Source organism: Pecten maximus, chromosome 9, assembly GCF_902652985.1.
Source record: "Pecten maximus chromosome 9, xPecMax1.1, whole genome shotgun sequence".
NCBI lineage: Eukaryota > Metazoa > Mollusca > Bivalvia > Pectinida > Pectinidae > Pecten > Pecten maximus.
The window spans coordinates 43,802,869-43,822,270 of NC_047023.1; the positions used below are offsets into that span (position 1 = coordinate 43,802,869).

The 19,402-nt window shown below is 38.6% G+C and overlaps 1 protein-coding gene across 1 annotated transcript in view; it reads left to right on the top strand.

Moving 5' to 3' along the window:
- The window catches only part of LOC117334719 (phospholipid-transporting ATPase ID-like), a 112,540-nt gene extending 95,096 nt beyond the window's left edge, over positions 1–17,444 (top strand). Inside the window, 6 exon segments of the mRNA XM_033894511.1 lie at positions 5,123–5,403; positions 5,684–5,867; positions 6,511–6,734; positions 7,618–7,701; positions 8,091–8,336; positions 8,775–17,444. Of these exon segments, the coding sequence (XP_033750402.1) occupies positions 5,123–5,403; positions 5,684–5,867; positions 6,511–6,734; positions 7,618–7,701; positions 8,091–8,336; positions 8,775–9,365 (1,610 nt within the window). The 3' untranslated portion in view covers positions 9,366–17,444.
- Positions 17,445–19,402: the final 1,958 nt, after the last annotated feature.

Sequence of the window (19,402 nt, forward strand, 5' to 3'; positions counted from 1 at the left end):
TACTGGAGACAAACAAGGTACAGGGGTCGTCAAGGGAATCTGGGTACTTACTGGAGACAAACAAGGTACAGGGGTCGTCAAGGGGAATCTGGGTACTTACTGGAGACAAACAAGGTACAGGGGTCGTCAAGGGGAATCTGGGTACTTACTGGAGACAAACAAGGTACAGGGGTCGTCAAGGGGAATCTGGGTACTTACTGGAGACAAACAGGGTACAGGGGTCGTCAAGGGGAATCTGGGTACTTACTGGAGACAAACAAGGTACAGGGGTCGTCAAGGGGAATCTGGGTACTTACTGGAGACAAACAAGGTACAGGGGTCGTCAAGGGGAATCTGGGTACTTACTGGAGACAAACAAGGTACAGGGGTCGTCAAGGGGAATCTGGGTACTTACTGGAGACAAACAAGGTACAGGGGTCATCAGGGAGAATCTGGGTACTTACTGGAGACAAACAAGGTACAGGGGTCGTCAAGGGGAATCTGGGTACTTACTGGAGACAAACAAGGTACAGGGGTCGTCAGGGGGAATCTGGGTACTTACTGGAGACAAACAAGGTACAGGAGTCGTCAAGGGGAATCTGGGTACTTACTGGAGACAAACAAGGTACAGGGGTCGTCAAGGGGAATCTGGGTACTTACTGGAGACAAACAAGGTACAGGGGTCGTCAAGGGGAATCTGGGTACTTACTGGAGACAAACAGAGTACAGGGGTCGTCGAGGGGAATCTGGGTACTTACTGGAGACAAACAAGGTACGGGGGTCGTCAGGGGGAATCTGGGTACTTACTGGAGACAAACAAGGTACAGGAGTCGTCAAGGGGAATCTGGGTACTTACTGGAGACAAACAAGGTACAGGGGTCGTCAGGGGAATCTGGGTACTTACTGGAGACAAATAGAGTACAGGGGTCGTCAAGGGGAATCTGGGTACTTACTGGAGACAAACAAGGTACAGGGGTCGTCAAGGGGAATCTGGGTACTTACTGGAGACAAACAAGGTACAGGAGTCGTCAAGGGGAATCTGGGTACTTACTGGAGACAAACAAGGTACAGGAGTCGTCAAGGGGAATCTGGGTACTTACTGGAGACAAACAAGGTACAGGGGTCGTCAAGGGGAATCTGGGTACTTACTGGAGACAAACAAGGTACAGGGGTCGTCAAGGGGAATCTGGGTACTTACTGGAGACAAACAAGGTACAGGGGTCGTCAAGGGGAATCTGGGTACTTACTGGAGACAAACAGAGTACAGGGGTCGTCGAGGGGAATCTGGGTACTTACTGGAGACAAACAAGGTACGGGGGTCGTCAGGGGGAATCTGGGTACTTACTGGAGACAAACAGAGTACAGGGGTCGTCAGGGGGAATCTGGGTACTTACTGGAGACAAACAGAGTACAGGGGTCGTCAGGGGGAATCTGGGTACTTACTGGAGACAAACAGAGTACAGGGGTCGTCAGGGGGAATCTGGGTACTTACTGGAGACAAACAAGGTACAGGGGTCGTCAGGGGGAATCTGGGTACTTACTGGAGACAAACAAGGTACAGGGGTCGTCAGGGGGAATCTGGGTACTTACTGGAGACAAACAAGGTACAGGGGTCGTCAGGGGGAATCTGGGTACTTACTGGAGACAAACAAGGTACAGGGGTCGTCAAAGGGGAATCTGGGTACTTACTGGAGACAAACAAGGTACAGGGGTCGTCAAAGGGAATCTGGGTACTTACTGGAGACAAACAAGGTACAGGGGTCGTCAGGGGGAATCTGGGTACTTACTGGAGACAAACAGAGTACAGGGGTCGTCAAAGGGAATCTGGGTACTTACTGGAGACAAACAAGGTACAGGGGTCGTCAGGGGGAATCTGGGTACTTACTGGAGACAAACAAGGTACAGGGGTCGTCAAAGGGAATCTGGGTACTTACTGGAGACAAACAAGGTACAGGGGTCGTCAGGGGGAATCTGGGTACTTACTGGAGACAAACAAGGTACAGGAGTCGTCAGGGGGAATCTGGGTACTTACTGGAGACAAACAAGGTACAGGGGTCGTCAGGGGGAATCTGGGTACTTACTGGAGACAAACAAGGTACAGGGGTCGTCAGGGGGAATCTGGGTACTTACTGGAGACAAACAAGGTACAGGGGTCGTCTAGGGGAATCTGGGTACTTACTGGAGACAAACAGAGTACAGGGGTCGTCAGGGGGAATCTGGGTACTTACTGGAGACAAACAAGGTACGGGGGTCGTCAGGGGGAATCTGGGTACTTACTGGAGACAAACAAGGTACGGGGGTCGTCAAGGGGAATCTGGGTACTTACTGGAGACAAACAAAGTACAGGGGTCGTCAGGGGGAATCTGGGTACTTACTGGAGACAAACAAGGTACGGGGGTCGTCAGGGGGAATCTGGGTACTTACTGGAGACAAACAAGGTACAGGAGTCGTCAGGGGGAATCTGGGTACTTACTGGAGACAAACAAGGTACAGGGGTCGTCAGGGGGAATCTGGGTACTTACTGGAGACAAACAAGGTACGGGGGTCGTCAAAGGGAATCTGGGTAATTACTGGAGACAAACAAGGTACAGGGGTCGTCAAGGGGAATCTGGGTACTTACTGGAGACAAACAAGGTACAGGGGTCGTCAAGGGGAATCTGGGTACTTACTGGAGACAAACAAGGTACGGGGGTCGTCAAAGGGAATCTGGGTAATTACTGGAGACAAACAAGGTACAGGGGTCGTCAAGGGGAATCTGGGTACTTACTGGAGACAAACAAGGTACGGGGGTCGTCAAGGAGAATCTGGGTACTTACTGGAGACAAACAAGGTACGGGGGTCGTCAAGGGGAATCTGGGTACTTACTGGAGACAAATAGAGTACAGGGGTCGTCAAGGGGAATCTGGGTACTTACTGGAGACAAACAAGGTACAGGGGTCGTCAGGGGGAATCTGGGTACTTACTGGAGACAAACAAGGTACAGGGGTCGTCAGGGGGAATCTGGGTACTTACTGGAGACAAACAAGGTACAGGGGTCGTCAAGGGGAATCTGGGTACTTACTGGAGACAAACAGAGTACAGGGGCCGTCAGGGGGAATCTGGGTACTTACTGGAGACAAACAAGGTACAGGGGTCGTCAAGGGGAATCTGGGTACTTACTGGAGACAAACAAGGTACGGGGGTCGTCAGGGGGAATCTGGGTACTTACTGGAGACAAACAAGGTACAGGGGTCGTCAGGGGGAATCTGGGTACTTACTGGAGACAAACAAGGTACAGGGGTCGTCAAGGGGAATCTGGGTACTTACTGGAGACAAACAAGGTACAGGGGTCGTCAAGGGGAATCTGGGTACTTACTGGAGACAAACAGAGTATAGGGGCCGTCAAGGGGAATCTGGGTACTTACTGGAGACAAACAAGGTACAGGGGTCGTCAAGGGGAATCTGGGTACTTACTGGAGACAAACAAGGTACAGGGGTCGTCAAGGGGAATCTGGGTACTTACTGGAGACAAACAGGGTACAGGGGTCGTCAGGGGGAATCTGGGTACTTACTGGAGACAAACAAGGTACAGGGGTCGTCAAGGGGAATCTGGGTACTTACTGGAGACAAACAAGGTACAGGGGTCGTCAGGGGGAATCTGATTATTTTGCTTTCAGGGGAAACAGAAACCCTTAGGTTTTCACGGAGAAACAAAAAAGGACATCTATAAAGCTGAGGCCATCAAGGGAATCTATTGTCCTGAGGACATCAAGGGAATCTACAATCCTGAGGCCATCAAGGGAATCTATTGTCCTGAGGACATCAAGGGAATATGTAATCCTGAGGCCATCAAGGGAATCTATTGTCCTGAGGACATCAAGGGAATCTATAATCCTGAGGCCATCAAGGGAATCTACAATCCTGAGGCCATCAAGGGAATCTATAATCCTGAGTCCTTCAAGGGAATCTATAATCCTGAGTCCTTCAAGGGAATCTATAATCCTGAGTCCTTCAAGGGAATCTGTTATCCTGAGGCCTTCAAGGGAATCTATAATCCTGAGGCCATCAAGGGAATCTATAATCCTGAAGCCATCAAGGGAATCTGTAATCCTGAGGCCTTCAAGGGAATCTATAATCCTGAGGCCATCAAGGGAATCTGTAATCCTGAGGCCATCAAGGGAATCTATAATCCTGAGGCCATCAAGGGAATCTACAATCCTGAGGCCTTCAAGGGAATCTGTAATCCTGAGGCCATCAAGGGAATCTGTAATCCTGAGGCCATCAAGAGAATCTGTAATCCTGAGGCCATCAAGGGAATCTGTAATCCTGAGGCCATCAAGGGAATCTATAATCCTGAGGCCATCAAGGGAATCTATAATCCTGAGGCCTTCAAGGGAATCTACAATCCTGAGGCCTTCAAGGGAATCTGTTATCCTGAGGCCATCAATGAAATCTATAATCCTGAGCCCATCAAAGGAATCTGTAATCCTGAGGCCTTCAAGGGAATCTGTAATCCTGAGGCCTTCAAGGGAATCTACAATCCTGAGGCCATCAAGGGAATCTACAATCCTGAGGCCTTCAAGGGAATCTGTTATCCTGAGGCCATCAATGAAATCTATAATCCTGAGCCCATCAAAGGAATCTGTAATCCTGAGGCCTTCAAGGGAATCTGTAATCCTGAGGCCTTCAAGGGAATCTATAATCCTGAGGCCTTCAAGGGAATCTATAATCCTGAGGCCATCAAGGGAATCTATAATCCTGAGGCCATCAAGGGAATCTGTAATCCTGAGGCCATCAAGGGAATCTATAATCCTGAGGCCTTCAAGGGAATCTGTAATCCCGAGGCTATCAAGGGAATCTGTAATCCTGAGGCCATTAAGGGAAACTGAAAGCTTAAGGCTTTTAAACTGGAATCTATAATCCTTTTAGAGATTTTATGATCATGGGAACTATATGAGGACTCATTGATTTCAAACACAATTCTATATACAAAAATGTATCTCGTTTCTAGTTCCATCCTAATTATGGAACAAAACTTTTAATTGAACTGCCTGCTTTGTTCAAAATCAATCTCTATGAGTAGTTTTTTTATTTGAACAAAAATTTCATGATGTGTCGTAGATGTTCTATTTCAGTTTATTAATTAAGCTTCTGCTTCTTTCAGAAACTGCTATCAATATCGGCTATTCCTGTCGACTGCTGACTGACGAAATGGAAAATATTTTTGTGATAGATGCTGAATCTTTCGAGGAAGTCAGAAAACAAATGTCTGATGCCTTAGATGAAGTGAAGAAGATTAATCGTGAAAAGAGAGAAGCTTCAGAAACTAGTAATGTGCGAATTGCAAATGGTGGTGAACAGTTTTACAATGGTGGTATGCAAAATGCCGTGACGGAAGATGACATATGTAACGAATTCGCACTTGTTGTCAATGGTCACAGCTTGGTAAGCTTAAGTCTACATAGTGTTTGGAAAGAGATAAAATAGTTTTAAAAATCAATTTTACAGTATTTGGAGGAAGGCAAAATAAGTTTGCATTGTGTTTTATAACTGTTACAATGATAAGCTTATTACATACTATTAAGAATCTTTTTTTTCTGCTTTTGATGATTTTTTTTTCTTGTAAATTTTTGAAGTGATCTTGGAGTTTGCTTTCTTATATTTTGATCCCTTGCTGTCAATAGAATATTTATGTTTTCCTTTATAAACTTCCTTCTTTGCTCAGATCCAAGCTCTCAAGCCAGAGATGGAACAATTACTACTGGAGCTAGGCTGTTCCTGTAAGGCTGTGATCTGCTGCCGCGTAACTCCGCTACAAAAGGCACTAGTCGTTGACCTTATCAAACGAAACAAGAAATCTGTCACCCTGGCCATTGGTGATGGTGCTAATGATGTTAGCATGATAAAAAGTGAGTCTTATTAGAGAACTCGTGTACTAAAGATAGGATTTGTGTTTGATGAATGTACACAGTAACATAATGAGAAACATTGTACAGTTACCATATCTATCCAGTGGTAATCCCAGGGGGCCAACATAAAACTTGGACTTTGTTACCTTTTGTGTTATCGTGTCCGTTGTGTCCAGTCCCCGTCCCCATCCCCGTCCCAGTCCCAGTCCCAGTCCCAGTCCCCGTCCCGGCCCCGTCCCTGTCCCAGTCCCCGTCCCAGTCCCCGTCCCTGTCCCGTCCCGTCCCCATCACCGTCCCCGCCCCCGTCCCTGTCGTCCCAGTCCCTGTCCCCGTCCCCGTCCCAGTCCCCGTCCCGTCCCCGTCCCGTCCCCGTCCCGTCCCCGACCCCGTCCCCGTCCCCGTCCCCGTCCCTGTCCCCGTCCCAGTCTCCGTCCCCGTCCCGTTCACGTCCCCGTCCCAGTCCCCGTCCCCGTCCTGTTGCATATGCATTGTAACCAGCTAATCTCGGGAACTGCTGATACAATCCTCACCAAACTGTGTTTCAGTGTGTCAAGTGGCAATGGGGGCATTTATGTCTTACAGACTTTTTTTTTTAACTTTGTTTTTACTTTAATTAAGGAAGTACATGTTTATATGTTGACAGCGGCACACATTGGTGTCGGTATCAGTGGACAGGAGGGATTACAGGCCGTCCTGGCTAGCGATTATTCCATCTCTCAGTTCCGATACCTCGAGCGCCTTCTCCTCGTACACGGACGCTGGTCTTACTTCAGAATGAGCAAGTTCCTCAGATATTTTTTCTACAAGAATTTTGCATTCACATTGTGTCATTTGTGGTTTGCCATCTTTTGTGGTTTTTCTGCCCAGGTAAGTAGTCATTGTCATCTGACCAAAACAATAATGTAAACAAAAATCATAAATCTTATCTCTGGATCGATAAAATGATTTTTAAATGATGTAAAATATAGAACTATTTTGTATTTTAATTGGTTTGGTTTTGTATTTTAATTGGTTTGGTTTTGAACACTAATATGAAATTAAACGATACAATGTAATAATACATGTTACAATGCAGTAAAATTTTGAAGTTTGAGGCAATGTAATACTACAATTTTATTAGCACACCTGCCTAAAAAGCAAGTGAGCTTATGCTTTTGTGTGGCATCCGTCATCTATATGTCGTCCATCCAGCATCAACTATTTCCTTTTAACAACTTCTTCTCATGATAACTAATCAAATATAAGTATTCAAGAGACTCCTGCCAAAGTTTGTGTAATGGAATGACCTTCACCCATTATTTAAGGTCACAATTAAGGGTCGAATTTGTTGAAACACTAATGAATTCTGATTAAAAGGCAAACAGTTGTAATATTCCAACTATGAAAGCAAACAACTTTTGAATGTTCTGGCTGGTAGAAGGGTCTTAATCGTGACGTTTAAGCAATTGCTTCTTGGGATAAAGACCAGCATGATTTTAAAAGTAATAGTTTGTGAAGAGAAATTTCCTGAACTCTTACAGCTCCTCAAAGTTACAGGAGTCAGCTTTGCTAAAACTTCATTTGGTTATCTGAAATGCCTCCAATCATTAAAAAAATGAAATGACAGGTGATACAAGCCCAATGGGCCTTTTGTTTTTAATTTAAGAATGCAGTTTAGATATTGAAATATTTGACAAATGAAGAATGCAATTTTTATGTATTTTTTTTCATATTTAACAATTTTAAAACAATGTTAATCATTCTTTTTCAGACTCTGTTTGATCCATATTTCATTTCCTTCTACAACTTATTTTATACCTCAATGCCATGTCTCTTCATGGCTGCATTCGACCAGGTAAGTACATTGTTTATAGTCAGGCTGGCAATCAATCTACACTCTACAACATCACACATTTTAACTGAACCACCCTGAAATCTTACTGTATGATGTCAGTAATTATTGTATATTTTATCATAATATGGTAGATTGTATTTTTCCATTTCAATCAATCTCTTTGAAGCTTTATATTACAAAATCATTTAATTGTTGTTTCATAAGCACGCATTTTGATTGAACAATTCTTTGAACAATTTAATATTTGGCATTGTGCTCTTATTTCAAATTCATATATTTCATGTCAATTTTTAGTCCGTCAATGGTATAACATTAATATTCTGTGTCGTTTCTCTGATAAACAAAATCAACATGTCAAACCCTGACACTGACTAATGGTTTACTTACAGGATGTCAATGACAGTTATTCACTGCGGTACCCTAAGCTCTATACTCCCGGCCTAACCGACATGCTCTTCAATAAGAAGGTTTTCCTGTTAGGGGTCTCCGAGGGGTTCATAACATCTCTCATACTCTTCTTCATCCCATACGGGGTCTTCCACTGGGCTACCAACCCCTGGGGCACTGACCTCATTGACCATCAGTCGTTTGGAGTCGTGGTTGCGTCCATTCTTGTAGTCGCAGTAAACCTACGGGTAAGTTTGTGTATGTTTATGACGTTGCGCCGTTAATATTAAGAAATCATTGAAACTGTATTTGTTGTTGATTTATTTGTAAGTAGCAGGAGGATGAGGATGGTTCTCCGACTTACACCAGAAAATGTTTGAAAGAAAAATTTAGGAATTAGGTACTGCCCAAAAATATAGGTAAAGTTGAGAGTTTTATAAGTAATAAGATGTATCTGTACTAGTTAATTAATCATCTGTATCCATGGAAATATACATACCCTGTGTGTAGTTTTACTAATATCTGCTAGCAATATCAGTATATTATATGTGCGATAGCAGTAGTGTTTCTCTGGACAAGTACTTTTGACAAATTCTGATATGTTCATGAAACAAAAGGAAATAAAAAAAAGTCAGATGTGAAAAGCATTTTGTTTGTATATTAATTTAATGAATCTTACATTTCAGTGTGCGCTGGACACGTCGTACTGGACAGGTTTTAACCATTTTGTGATATGGGGGAGTATGATCCTTTATTTCTGTTTTATCCTGACCATGTATTCCAGCGTGTTTAACTACACGTACATGGGAACTGCCTACCAGGTTTACTCTACAGCAAACTTCTGGCTTTGTCTTCTCCTCACCATCACCATTCTCCTTGTTCCTGTCATCGCATATCGCTTCTATTATCTCGACACCCAGCCAACTCTTAGTGACCGCGCTAGACTCAAACAACGCATGTCCAAGTCCAAGGCTCGTTCTGGAGACATCGTAATGCGTCGCCAGTCCACACTGCGTCGCAGCACAAGGTCGTTACGATCAGGCTATGCCTTCGCCCACCAGCAAGGTTTTGGTGAGCTCATCACCAGCGGCTTAAACATGCGACAACGAGTTGAACAAAGTGAGGCTAGAAATAATCCAGTACAGTTAACGAAAGTTAAACGTATAGACACTTCAAACTCTTCTCAAAATGGGAACAGTACCTCAGGAGGTTCGCATGTCAACAACGTGGCAGAGCATGAGCATGACAAACATGTCATGTTTAGTGAAAAACTTTGATAAAACAATCAGAGTCACTTAAAAGCTTTGACAAAACAATCAGAGTCACTTAAAAGCTTTGTGAAAGAAAAAAATCTGTGATTATATGAATTAATATCAAGATTGTATTATCTTGTTCTTTGGATACAAAATTGTGAAATGCTATGATTGAAATATGATGTTACTATTTTACACGACTGAGAATGTGCAAGTTTTGATCAAGGTATGCTGAGTATTTTTTTTAGAAACAAATAGGATGTACAATTGCAATATTTTGTAAATCATATTTTACTGTATTGATTGTGCAGGTTATAGTCTAAAATGTTTTATTTTTTTTCTCGCTATTTCTGTGTTCTTTCAAGTATCGCAAATCATCATTTTAGTTTACATAACACACAGCATACTGTCTTGCTTAGGTTTATTAGGGAAACATCTTCAAAATTCTTTAAATCGGTTTTCCCTACAGAGATTTTTTTTTGTATTGTTCATGTCCCCAACCATCAGCTTTATAAATGGTGTTTGACCTTCCATCCGTCCACACAGAAACTTTTCCTTTTTGGGGCCAAACTTTCTAACTGATTATCAGTAGAAAATGAAAAGGTCAAAGGTCACTGTTATAGGACATCCACCATTACTTTTGCTTTACCATCGTGTTTGACATGAGGCGCTTTAGAATTTGAATTAAAATTATATTCTGGCTTTTTTTCCTGATCAACATTGTGGTGTTATCTGATTATTTAATCTCTAACACTGAGCTGGATTGTTTTACTCCTTTATAAGATGAGCTAGCTGACATGAAAAAAGAGTTTGATGTCAAATCAACCGTTATATAGTTTTAAACCAGTGAATAATTACATAAATTTCTGATGAATGTGAGAAAAAATAGTGTTTTACAACTTATACATACCGGTACTATATTTTTATGGCAATAAGTCCATGCCCTGTAATAAGCCGAGTGCTACCCTGGACTCTCTGTCGGATATAATCATGGACATCTAGTGATATTATGCTGGTAGCTGTGTTCTGGTAACGTGCTGTGTATTTTTGGTGTCTGTCTTTTCCATTAATTTATACATTCAGTTTGTACAGAAATTGTTTTACAATGCTGAGAATGGATGGTGTACATCTATAGGCAATAAATATCCATGTACTGCTTCTCCACCACAGGAGATAAAGGTGAAACAATTATCTCATTTTCATTTCTGTAGCATTATAGCTTTATTTATGAACAAGTTAGTTAGTAACATTTATTACTATTTGCTAAATGGACATGGACCAATTTTGTTTCTTGTATTGAAATATATGTGATATATAGTATTCTGCAAATGGAGTTAACTTTTGCCCAAAATGAAACAAATTTGAAAATTGATGTTCAACCCTTTCTTTCATCTTATCAGTATTTTAAAAAAGATGAAAACATATGTATACACTAGACATACATTCTGTGTATTACTTCTTAAATCTATCTCATTGTCTATGTTTTAACAATGAAAGTAAGATCACTTGCTAGATTTAAATTGCAGTCATGTAATATGTTCACTGCTGTCAAGGCGCGAGTGATTTTTATGAGACAAATTCTTAATTATTTATAAGAATGCTGTTATTGTGTTACTACTCTCACTTCACTAGATGGTACACGAAGTACTTTAGGTCTGTAGACATCTCTCACTTCACTAGATGGTACACGAAGTACTTTAGGTCCGAGACCCCTCTCACTAGATGGTACACGAAGTACTTTAGGTCCGAGACCCCTCTCACTAGATGGTACACGAAGTACTTTAGGTCCGAGACCCCTCTCACTAGATGGTACACAAAGTACTTTAGGTCTGTCGACCCCTCTCACTTCACTAGACGGTACACGAAGTACTTTAGGTCTGTAGACCTCTCTCACTTCACTAGATGGTACACGAAGTACTTTAGGTCCGTAGACCTCTCTCACTTCACTAGATGGTACACGAAGTACTTTAGGTCCGTAGACCTCTCTCACTTCACTAGATGGTACACGAAGTACTTTAGGTCTGTAGACCTCTCTCACTTCACTAGATGGTACACAAAGTACTTTTGGTCCGTAGACCTCTCTCACTTCACTAGATGGTACACGAAGTACTTTAGGTCCGTAGACCTCTCTCACTTCACTAGATGGTACACGAAGTACTTTAGGTCCGTAGACCCTCTCTCACTTCACTAGATGGTACATGAAGTACTTTAGGTCCGTCGACCCTTCTCACTTCACTAGATGGTACACGAAGTACTTTAGGTCCGTAGAGATTTGTTGAATAGTGTAACTATAGAACAGGCACATAGGTGTATTTTCATGAAGATGTTCACAGTTTGAAGTTGGATTTCGGAGATCTTATATAGAATCATTTAAGTATTTTAAAGATTAATAACTTGACAATCCCTCGTTAAAGTGAAATCAACATACAGTGACGATCAACATAGTTCTAATTGTTTTATTGGTTGATCTATGTAGATATATAGAAAGTAAATATTTATGCTACATGGAGATGCAAAATACTGGGTGGCTCCAAATTGGAAATTTCATCAAAAATAAAGATCAGTAATTATGTAAAAAAAAAAAAAAAACGACACTTTAATTATCTTTTTGTTTTTATATTTGCTGAAATATTTTTTTCTAAATATAATCTTCCTTTCAAATTTTTAATCTAAAATTTCAATAATTTTGATTTCTTATCTTGCCTTTTTGTCTCTGAATTTGAAATTGAAAAATAATATTTAGATGTCATAATTTGTTATGCATTGTTCTATTTGTTAAAAACTGTTTCTAAAAGTTTGTTGCAACTGTTTTGGCTGATTGTTAATTTGTTATTTTGCCAAATACTTAGGATGTCTGTTATTGTGTATTAATGTCCGTGTTATTTAATAGTGTCTTTAGAAGGGATTTAGTTTAAATGCCTTGTGAGACTTCTCTGCAATCTTTCTATCAATGAAAGCATATTTACTGCATTTATCTGCAACTAAACCCTCTTTCTCATTTTTTGATTCTTAAAATAGTAAGCGAAAAGTGGTCAAAAGCCTCGATCGCCAAACCTTAGTACCAAACTCGTACACAAGGGCAGGGGGCTGATTTAGGATGAATACAGTAAACTTTTACAATAGGGAAGCCTGGGGCTGATTTAGGATGAATACAGTAAACTTTTACACTAGGGAAGGGGCTGATTTAGGATGATAGATAGGACCAAATTTAATACACCTTAAAGAAATATAAGTAAATACAAGTAAATAGGGACACAGAATGCACCTTTACCCCATTAACAGGAAGTCAGCTGTTTGACTTACTCTACCAATTACAAGTAACGAGGTATATGTTATACTTAATGCTCGACCTTTGTACTCAAATTGATAACCAATCTTTTTATTTTGTGTAAAATGTAAATGGAAACAAAACATTCAATCTTCATGTTACTATATCAATGTTTTACATAAATTCAGACTTTAATTATAAAGTAAAATAGTATTTCTGAGATCAAGGACACAGCCAGATAATCAACTTGACCTCTACATTGTTGAATTACTTTCATTATGAGTTGATGTATAAAATGGTGTTCTATATATTATATATATTATATAGAGAAATCTTTCTGAATAAAATTTCCCCAATTTACCTACGTATATGAAAATATACCCCCAAATATTCCTGTATGACAGTTCCCCTAGAATTTACCTGTATGACAGTTCCCCTAGAATTTACCTGTATGACAGTTCCCCTAGAATTTACCTGTTTGAAAGTTCCCCTAGAATTTACCTGTCTGAAAGTTCTCCCCAGAATTTACCTGTATGAAAGTTCTCCCCAGAATTTACCTGTATGAAAGTTCCCCTAGAATTTACCTGTATGACAATTCCCCTAGAATTTACCTGTATGACAGTTCCCCTAGAATTTACCTGTATGACAATTCCCCTAGAATTTACCTGTATGAAAGTTCTCCCCAGAATTTACCTGTATGAAAGTTCTCCCCAGAATTTACCTGTATGACAATTCCCCTAGAATTTACCTGTATGACAGTTCCCCTAGAACTTACCTGTATAACAGCTCCCCTAGAATTTACCTGTATGAAAGCTCACCCTGAGAAGCTTACTGGTATACTACCAAGAATATAGTGCTAGTGGTATATGTCGATACCTAAATCCAAAGACTTCACTTTACACAGATATCCTTAAGGTGTATTTATTTACGTTTAGCTGGAAATTTTATTAAGAGTTATTTCCCTGAAGCTAAAAAATGTATGCATGTAAAATAAATGTTATTGGGGCTGTTCCTTTATGAATATATAGGGGTGGAAGGGATGTACTTATTGCTAATATATAGGGGTGGCAGGGATGTCCTTATTGTTAATATACGGGTACCGAGGTCGGGAATCGCTGATAATATATGTTTATTTATAGCAGCCCATCCCACCAGTTGGGTAAAGTTGTAGAGGGGTCAAAAAATGTCTCCCTGCTTCCAACTCCCGATATGATAGAAACAGCCCTTTATAACATTTACTGAATCAATATGTAGATTATATAAGCTAATCTATATTAAGTACTGAAGATAGTGATAAAAAAGTACATAATATGATTAGATCTCATAACCAAATATTTTGTGCAATCTAAATTGTAGATAAGGACAATGTTAATATTGAAGTCGGTTCTGAGACATGCATTTATGTCTGAGTAACTACCCAGGGGTCTAGATCGATGACACGAACTCAGACTACCCAGGGGTCTAGATCGATGACACGACCTCAGACTTATGGGCATTGTTATGTCTGAGTAACTACCCAGGGGTCTAGATCGATGACACGAACTCAGACTACCCAGGGGTCTAGATCGATGGCACGAACTCAGACTACCCAGGGGTCTAGATCGACGACACGAACTCAGGCTACCCAGGGGTCTAGATCGATGACACCAACTCAGACTTATGGGCATTGTTATGTCTGAGTAACTACCCAGGGGTCTAGATCGATGACACGAACTCAGACTACCCAGGGGTCTAGATCGATGGCACGAACTCAGACTACCCAGGGGTCTAGATCGACGACACGAACTCAGACTACCCAGGGGTCTAGATCGATGACACGAACTCAGACTTATGGGGATTATTATATGTGTATATTGTTTCATTGTCATTTCTAATCATATGCTTTTATTTAAGATGATGAAAAGTTTATTTGCTTAACTCAAGACAATGGAATTTTATTACTTTGATTAAAAACATGCATGTAGGTTTTTTCAATCCTAATGACAGATTCTATAAATACCTGGTAGAACGTAATTTTAAAATTTACATGTACATTTTTTGTATAATTAACTTATTTTTTCTGTCTTTCTTTCTTGGGCATTATAAGATCCAAGTAGATGTTTAAGAAAATAAAACTGAGGTACATTATAAGTGATTTATGACAAGAAGAAGTCAGAGAAATGGGGTTTTAAAACAAACTAATTAAAAATCTCTTTGGAAGTCACTAATGTTAGACATTAAATTTAAATGATGCCATTCTATAGAATGTTAATACTACTGTCGTCTGTTGATTTCATTTTACAGTGATATGGGCACCATCATTTTACAGTGATGTATATGGGCGCCATCATTTTACAGTGATGTATATGGGCGCCATCAATTTACAGTGATGTATATGGGCGCCATCATTTTACAGTGATGTATATGGGCGCCATCATTTTACAGTGATGTATATGGGCGCCATCATTTTACAGTGATGTATATGGGCGCCATCATTTTACAGTGATGTATATGGGCGCCATCATTTTCACTGTTACATTAGGTAGAGTTTGAAGAGTTTTTTTCTCAAATTTCATCAAGATAGAATTATCACCTTGTTAATGAAATAATAAATAAATTATGATTTTTTATTAGCCAATTATTAAATAAAATTTTCACCCTTTTCAGTACTTAATTAACTTTCCCTCATAGTTAAAGTTATTGTTTAAATATTTCTATTTCATGAAACATAAATTATATTTGTAATTTTGAACATGTATAAATCTGTTTTCATTTGAATTGTGTTCAGGTTAAAACCAACATATCGTAGCGCTATACTGCTACCCATATGTACATAATGATTGAATAACATTAACATGTACAAATGCTCAGAATTTTTATTTACATTGATTTAAGACTTGATGACAAATTATGAGAATATTTTAACTGCGGAGATTTATCTATATATAGCTACTGCTGTTTCGGAGGATATATACGCGTAGAATCCACATATTTTTTCCATTTCAAGGTTATCATTCATTGTACATATCTTATAATCTTTTATTTTCTTGGGTCAAAAATTGTTCGCGTTTTTCATTTAAAATGGAAAAAAATAATTTGAACAGATTGAAATTTCACACTTCAGCTGTCAAAGTATATCTTATCTTCACAGCTATTGTTTCTGATGTTGAGTAACAAGCTGTTTAACCAGTGACTGTTAGTGCAGTGTATCACAACCAAAAACGACCATTTTGAAGAGAACTTAAGCATACTCATAGGGTTCGTACTTCAATAAAACTAGTGGCTACTGAAGTCATTATAATATATAATCTACTCTGAACAATAACTTGTCGGAATTCGATGATTGGAGGGGACGGAGTTGGCTAATGACTGTAAAATATCAATATAATCTTAATCACATTTCGTGGATAATATTTACCCATGTCTTATTATTTCACCGATCAAATTTTGCAATCAGGTAAGAGGCCTGCGAAATAGCTAAAATATCATCCCTGTGACAATATCGGACTATATGGTGTACTGTGAACATACATATTCTAGTGGTTTTCAAGTACTAGTATGTAGGTGGTACACAAATTCATTACAGCGCTAATCTATTTAAATTCAGTGTTGCGCTGAATTTGCGTACGCCAAAATATAGACGTTTATAGTAGAAATCTCTTTATTTATGAAACATCATTATTTTTGGTCCAATTCTCACTTAATCTTTCTAAAGTGTAAATGTACAAGGTGATGACCACAGTATTCAGCTAATTATCTGGAATGGTAGGAGGTTCTCTACCACTGTCACTCTGTACAGACTGATTTTGATGTAAGTGTAGTATTACTGTTGTCTGAGTCAGTTATTACTTATGTAAGTGTATAGATGTACAACACGCCGGAATTAATATAGACTGGAAATATTTGGTTTTATTAAATAGCTTGTTTGGGGGTTTTTTTGTACAGAGCATGTGTAGTTGTCTTTTTCTACATTTTAAATGTCTCTACTTAATGTTCTCTTAACAGAATCATTCTGTCACCTAAAATGTCTTAATGTTATTTTAACGAGATTAAAAAATCTGATAGAGTGCATTAAAAAATATGATCTGTATAGAAAAAAAATCATAATCTGATAAATTTTTTCATTCTCAGAGGTATGTATTAACTGAAATACATTGCTGAGGTGATGGAGAAATTTGTAGAGTATGCAAATGATATTTTTTTAAATGTTGATCTTTCATATTTTAGCAGCGTATTACTAAATTGATTAGTGTAATGTTTAATGGAGGGAAATGTCCAAGGTCAGAAATCAGGTCACTAGTACATGTAAGTTGTGGACCAGATTGAATTTACTTCGGCAAAAGTGATAGAATTCTGGACTTTATTGTTAAATAATTGAATTCTCCTAAAATAGCAACATTTAAGTAACATTTTGGATACTAATCGTCTTAAACACGTTCAGAATATTGGAGATCAACATTACATTACAAATTATACCGGTACATGTATTTAACATCGTAGCCAAGAAGGAAATTGGTGATTTTTTTATCTCGTTATTTCTCTTTCATAAATGCAAAGTTTTAATGTTTAAGTTTTTCTTTAATTCTGATATTTAAGAATTTTGGGGTCATTTAATACCCAGAAATAATGTGTCTATGCATTTGCAGTATGATATGAGCTATTGACTGCCTTGGCAGTTTTTATGTGACTGATATATTGGTACATTGTTTATTAAAGAATTATATGTATTATATATACAAGTGGTATTTGTACATGTTACATATATATCTATGGTCCAATGATACTAAATATTATACATATTTGATTATAGAACGTTTCCTATGTTGAAAGCAATAAATTATCTATTTTTACCATCACTTATGTTTTGTTTCTTATTTCATTAACGTATATTGCAGATTTTAATGCCCATCAGGAAATGGTGGAGTACATATGTAACATTTGACTTGTCCATCTGTCCATCTGCCCATCTGTCCATTTGTCCATCTTAGACTCGGCATATCAAGTTATTTCTATGCCAATAAAAACAATATACTTAGTAGGTTTTATATCACAGCCGCCCCACACATAACTAAGTACAGTTTTATATCCCTACCGACCCACACATGGCTTAGTAGTTTTATATCACAGCCGCCCCACACATAACTAAGTACAGTTTTATATCCCTACCGACCCACACATAACTTAGTAGTTTTATATCCCTACCGACTCACACATAACTTAGTAGTTTAATATCACAGCCGCCCCACACATAACGTAGTACAGTTTTATATCCCTACCGACCCACACATAACTTAGTAGGTTTATATCACAGCCGCCCCACACATAACGTTGTACAGTTTTATTAGCTCAACGGTTACGAGTAACCGAGAGCTAATGCTGTCACCCCGGCAGCCGCTTCCGCGTCCCACCCCAAAACTTTGAAGTTTTTGGGGTAAGTTTTTGGAAAGCTTGTAAGTCCAAAAGTATACACCTCATGCCCTTCTAAATTGGTTTATACATTCATTAGAGGTCTAGGAGTGATGTTATGGAAAACTCGTGCAGAAAAAATTTCTGATTTTTTTCGCATTTTGCCATTTTTTGGACTTAACTTTTTTGGCACCAAAACTCACTTTAAAGTTTTGGGGGTAAGTCCAAAAGTATACACCTATCACCCTTCTAATTTGGTTTATACATTCATTATAGATCCAGGAGTGATGTTATGGCAAAATCATGCAGAAAAAAATTGTGATTTATTTTTGGCATTTTACCATTTAGTGGACTTACTTTTTTTGAACACAAAAACCCACTTTAAAGATTATAGGGGTTAGTTTTGGAAAGCTTGTAAGTCCACACCCTTCTTATTTGGTTTATACATCTATTAGAGGTCTAGGAGCGATATCTATGCAAGCCCCTTCCACATATTTTTTGTTACAATTTTGTTTAAGCTCACCTTAGACTGAAGGACCAAGGTGACCTAATAAGCCATAATTCATACAGCATCAACATACAACATTCAATCATGAGAATGATTTTACATTTGAAGACCAACTCAAAACATTTTCTTTTGAAAATTAATTTAAATCTGCAATGATTTTGTTGATATATGATCTGCCAAATGAATCTCGATCCATTATTTTTGTTTTAGATTTATAAAAAAAAAAAAGAAAAAAACCTTCTAAGATGGAAATGGTTTTTTTTATTTTACTTCACAATATATACATTTTTGTAAACACATTAATTCAGTAAATAAATACTTACGTTGACTGTACATTCTTTCATCCAGACCGCAATAATAGATTTATTGCGAGTCTTAAAGAGTAATGTGATCAACATTTAAATAAAAGCGAAAACTTAAATATTCATATCCTTATGAATAAACATGAATTACTATCATTAAAACATAATGTTTGTACAAAACAAAATCCTGTAATGATATATAGTAGATTTGTCATGGACATTTCGAATGAAAACAAAAACTTGATAAACTGAGCTGGAATTAGATTCAAAACCACAGTTTAATACGTTCAAGGGTTTGAAATGATCAAACATGTTACAATTAAAAATTTGAATGTTAAATAGCAATGTTGTTCAGGAATTTAATAAACTGTATTGATATTGTGAAATAATGAGGAATGTTAAAATGTATGATCAATTATTTTATTGACAAATTCCTTCTGATTAGGGAAATAAGTTGTTTTATTATTGTGAAAACAAATAAACAGAATTAATTACTATTTTGTTTTGTACAATCATTACAATATCACAGATTTTAACGGGAGCATGTCCCTAACTCACACATCAACAATTTATATACTTATATAAATATTTATATAAG